This window comes from Chrysochloris asiatica, unplaced genomic scaffold (genome assembly GCF_000296735.1).
Source record: "Chrysochloris asiatica unplaced genomic scaffold, ChrAsi1.0 scaffold00061, whole genome shotgun sequence".
Classification (NCBI taxonomy): domain Eukaryota; kingdom Metazoa; phylum Chordata; class Mammalia; order Afrosoricida; family Chrysochloridae; genus Chrysochloris; species Chrysochloris asiatica.
Genome location: NW_006408579.1, coordinates 14,905,035 through 14,909,909, shown reverse-complemented (window position 1 = coordinate 14,909,909; position 4,875 = coordinate 14,905,035). Strand labels below are relative to the sequence as shown.

General features: G+C 38.6%; 1 protein-coding gene across 1 annotated transcript in view; it reads left to right on the top strand.

The window, feature by feature from the left end:
• Positions 1-4,875, top strand: part of CD200 (CD200 molecule) — a 108,849-nt gene that overhangs the window by 2,537 nt on the left and 101,437 nt on the right. Inside the window, exon 2 of the mRNA XM_006864211.1 lies at positions 2,599-2,680. Coding sequence (XP_006864273.1) covers positions 2,599-2,680 — 82 coding nt within the window. The remainder of the gene's footprint in view (positions 1-2,598; positions 2,681-4,875) is intronic.

Sequence of the window (4,875 nt, the reverse complement as noted above, 5' to 3'; positions counted from 1 at the left end):
GGTAGTGAGGTTGGCCCAGGATTGGACATTGTTTCGTTCTGCTGTGCATGGGGTCGCTATGAGTCGGTTCCGACTCGATGGCACCTGACAACAACAACAAAGGAGCTCTGGTAACGTAGTGGTTACGAGTCGGGCTGCGAACCGCAAGGTCAGCAGTTCAAAACTACCAGCTGTTCTGCAGGAGAAAGATGAGGCTTTCTGCTCCCGTAAAGACTTACAGCCTTGGAAACCCTGTGCAGGGTCGGTGTGAGTCAGAATTGACTCCACAGCACACAACAACAACAACAACAAAGCTTTCTTGTAGGCAGTGGAATAGGCAGGAAGGTCCATAGTCTTAGAAGAGCATGAACATACTTCTAAGTACCATAAAAAGAACCAAATATGGGAAGGCCTTGAGAAAGAAAAAGCAGACAGGAGACTGCAGCCAAACAAGCAGCCAATGCCCCAACTGTAGGAATTAAAACTGCTGTTGTTGTTATGTGCCATTTAGTTGATTTCCACTTATAGCAACATTATGTACAACAGAATGAAACTTTGCCTGGTCCTGCATTGTCCTTACAATCTTTGCCAAGCTTGATTGAGCCCATTGCTGCTGACCCTGTGCCGATCCACCACATTGGGTCTTCATCTTTTTCGCTGACCTTCCACTTTACCTAGCATGATGTCCTTCTCCAAGGACTGGTCCTTGCTCATAACAAGCCCCAAGTATGAGAGACAGTCTTGCTATCCTGTATTCTAAAGAGCAGTCTGCCTGTACTTCTTTCAACACAGATTTGTTTGTTCTCATAGCAGTCCATGGTACTTTCAGTATTCTTCTTTAACCCTAACTCAAATGCACCAATTCTTCTATGGTCTTCCCTATTCATTGTCCAACTTTTACATGCATGTGAAACTACTGAAAGTACTATGACTTTGATCAGGTGCACTTTAGGCCTTAAACTGATACTTTTGCTCCTCAACACTTTAAAGAGGTCTTGTGCAGCAGATTTACCTAATGCAGTACATCATTTGATTTCTTGACTGCTGTTTCCATGAATGTTGATAGTGGATCCAAGCAAAATGAAGTCTTTGACAATTTCAGTATTTTCTTTCTTTATTATGATGTCATTTATTGGTTCAGTGGTGAGGACTTTTGTTTTCTTTACACTGAGTTGCCACCCATACTGAAGGCTGTGGTCTTTGATCGTCATCAGTATGTATTTTAAGTCCTTTTTGCATTCAGCAAGCCAGGTTGTATCTTCTGAATACTGCAGGTTGTTAATGAGTCTTCCTCCAGTCCTGGTACCATGTTCTTCTTCCTATAATCCAACTTCTTGGATCATTTGTTCTGCATACAGATTGAATAAGTATGGCGAAAGAATACAACCCTGGCATACACCTAACCTAATTTTAACATATTGGGTTTTCCTTTGTTCTGTTTGAACAACTGCCTCTTGGTCTAAGTGCTCCAGAATTAAGTATTCCGGAATACTCATTCTCCACAATGCTGGCCATAGCTTGTCATGATCCAAACAATCAAAATCTTTTGCATAGTCAATAAAACACAGTAAACATTTCTCTGGTATTCTCTGCTTTCAGCCAAGATCCATCTTACATCAGCAAAGATATTCCTTATTCCATGCCCTCTTATGAATCCAGTTTGAACCTCTGGCATTTTCCTGTCGAAGTATTGTTGCAGCCATTTTTGAATTATCTTTAGCAAAATTATACTTGCTTGTGATAATAATGATGTAGTCCAATGATTTATGCATTTCAGTGGGTCACCTTTCTTTGCAATGGACACAGATTTGGATCTCTTCCATTTAGTTGGGAGATAGCTATCTTCCAAATTTCTTGGCATAGTAAGTACCACATCAGTTTGTTGAAAGATTTCAATTTGTATTCCATCAATTCCTGGAGCCTTGTTCTTTGTGATTACCTTCAATCCACCTTGGATTTCTTCCTTCAGTTGAGCTCAAGCTTAACAATGAGGATGGCCAAGAACCCGGCAGTGTTTCCTTCTGTTCATAAGAAAACTATGAGTCAAAATCAACTCCAGGGCACCTAACAGCAACATTATTTTAGAATTGGTACTGAGCAACATTTGCATTGTTGTTATGGTTGTTAAGTGTCATCAAATCCATTCTGATTCACAGAGACCCTGAGAAGCAGCTGGTTAGTTTGAACTGCCAACCCGTTAGTTTAAACTGACCTTGGGGTCGAGTTCTTAACCTACAGCGCCATACCACTGGCTATTTTTGCTGTTTTGGTTTTTGTGTTTATGATAGTTTGTTTTCCTCAGGAAGTCTATGTCTTTGAGAATTTGCTTGTAGCAACTGTAGCTTTGCCAGCACTATTTTTTTTAGGAGCAAGGCCCTAAATTTTTAGGGATTGCTTTAACTGAGGAGCCAAGCTGCTGTTTTTCATCTCTATAGTCTGTGTATATTCTGTTATTTCTTGTATTTATATAATCTCTGGTTCTGCTTCCATAAAAGCAAAGTTCTCTGGTGTATTAAAATTTTAGTTGCAGTATTCCCTGAAATAACAATTAGACCGAAAATTCCTTGGCTTTGTCCAAATTCAAATCCCTGATTTCTGTCCCTTGCTTTCTCTCCTCAGGCACAAGGAAGTCTCTTCCACCATCTGTCTACATACAGTCTGGTTTACAGCATGGCAGCTATCATGTTGTGTGAGGCACAAGGTAAAAAAGATTCTCGATTCCCCTGCTTGGAGCTTAACAACACTATGTCCTTTGATGTAGAGACCTTTAATTTCTGTTTTTGTTCTCTGCTGGTTCCATTTGTCTGCAAGAATTGTTTAAACATGCACCCGCCTCTTGAGTGGTTCTTTCTACTTTCCACATTTCCATTTTCTGTGCCAAGGAACACTTTGTTATTTAGAAGCTGTCTCCATGAATGAACCAGACTTTAAAATACACTGTTGTTGTTAAGTACTATCGAATCAGTCAGTGTCAACTCATAGCAACTCTGTATAAGATTCCCAAGGAGTGGCTAGTGGGTTTAACCACTGACCTTGGATACGATAAGCAGTCCAGTGCTTATCCTATGGCACGACCACAGGACTCCTTTAAGGAAATAGTATCTATCTATATCTATCTATCTATCTATCTATCTATCTATCTATCTATCTATCTATCATAATATAGATAGATAGATAGATAGATAGATATGTAGATATATAGATATATATACATACATTCTCTCGTCCTCTAAATTCATATTATTTTCACTTATCAAAGTTGAAAAACTTCTAAAAATAATAATACCCTGCTTTTGTAATGGGAGTACTCAGAGAAGTATGAATAAATACAATCATTTTAGAAAGTAATTTGGTAGTAAGCCTTAAAATTGGATGTTCCCTAGTTTCAGGAAACTTTGAAAAATATACAGAAACAGAGATCATGTAGTTTCACTTCTCTCTTGTACAGATAATATGCCTGTGCCATCTACTTGTCTGCTGATGTCCCTCTTCTGTTCCCCTGGAGGCCTCCCCTCACTTTGCTGCTGGCCTTTATTATCTGCCGGGGGTGTCCATAGGGGCCAGTAATGCTAGTGAAAGAAGTCAGATTCCACACAGATCCACAACTCTGTTCTGTAGCACCCTTGAAAGGGTTTACAAATAAACTGGGGACATCTAAATGCAATGTCATACAAGCAAGCAAAGAATGATAAACTTTCCTCTAAAAGAGTTCTTCTAAAGTCAAAGAAAAAATCACCCAAAAACGTAATCCCCTAACTTTAGTCCATTTTTCACAGTCCATTTTAGAAACATCTCTGGTCTGTCGAATCTTGACAAACTTTCTGGAGGCTCCAACCTCAATAGCAGTTATTGTCTTCCAGAACTTTCTCCATTTTTCAAGAGCACACATCACTAAATTTGGAGTTATGAAATGCTCAGGATTCCTGTTTATATGTGGTGTTATGCCTGCTTTTACATTCCTAATATCATTGGGGGTGGGGGTTGTTTATATTACCTTCTATTTGTTTGTTTGTTTGTTTGCTTTAATTACATTTACTAATATTCTATCTAAATTATTAGCCTTTAAAAAAATCACACCAGATTTTTGTCCCTTTGATTAAATCTACACTTTGTGTATAAGTTCATTAACTTGTACCTTTATCTTTATTAATTCACTTCTATTTGGGATATGTTTGCATGTATGTATGATTCATTTTTCAACCTCTCTTAATTCTCAATAAATATGTTGTTGTTATGTGCCATGGAGTCAGTTCCAACTCATAGTGACCCAGTACAGGGTTTCCAAGGCTGTAAAACTTTATGGGAGAAGAAATCCTCGTCTTTCTCCCATGGAACAGCTGGCAGTTTTGAACTGCTGACCTTGAGGTTCGCAGCCCAATTTGTAACCACTACACTACCAGAGTTCCTTCTTAATAAATATAGTTGGGATTAAACATTTCCCTCTGAGAACTGCTGTACCTATTTCCACAAATTTTAACATATTAACTTTCATTGTCATTTCATGATTTCATTGTCCACTGTGATTCTGATTTAAGCAGAGTTAAAAGAAGTGTGTAAATTTCTATTCTGCTCCACTACTATTAAATATCAAACAAATATTTAAGCCTACATTTCTCTAGCAACATCTGGAATGTAGATACAAGTTCCTTTCTTCATTGTGTTCGCCATCTTTTCTTTTCTTTTCTTTTTAATGTTTTATTGTGAATTATGTGACAGTTTACATGGGAGAACATTAGTTTTACATTCATTCTATCGTATATCATCACATTGCCATGGTTACAATCCCCTCCTTGTATCATCAACCAACCAAAGGCTATACCCTGCAATCCTTCCCCCGTACCCCCCAGGTCTTCAGCACACAGTTGCTCTCCCTCTCTGGATCTAAAGTCTCCAGCT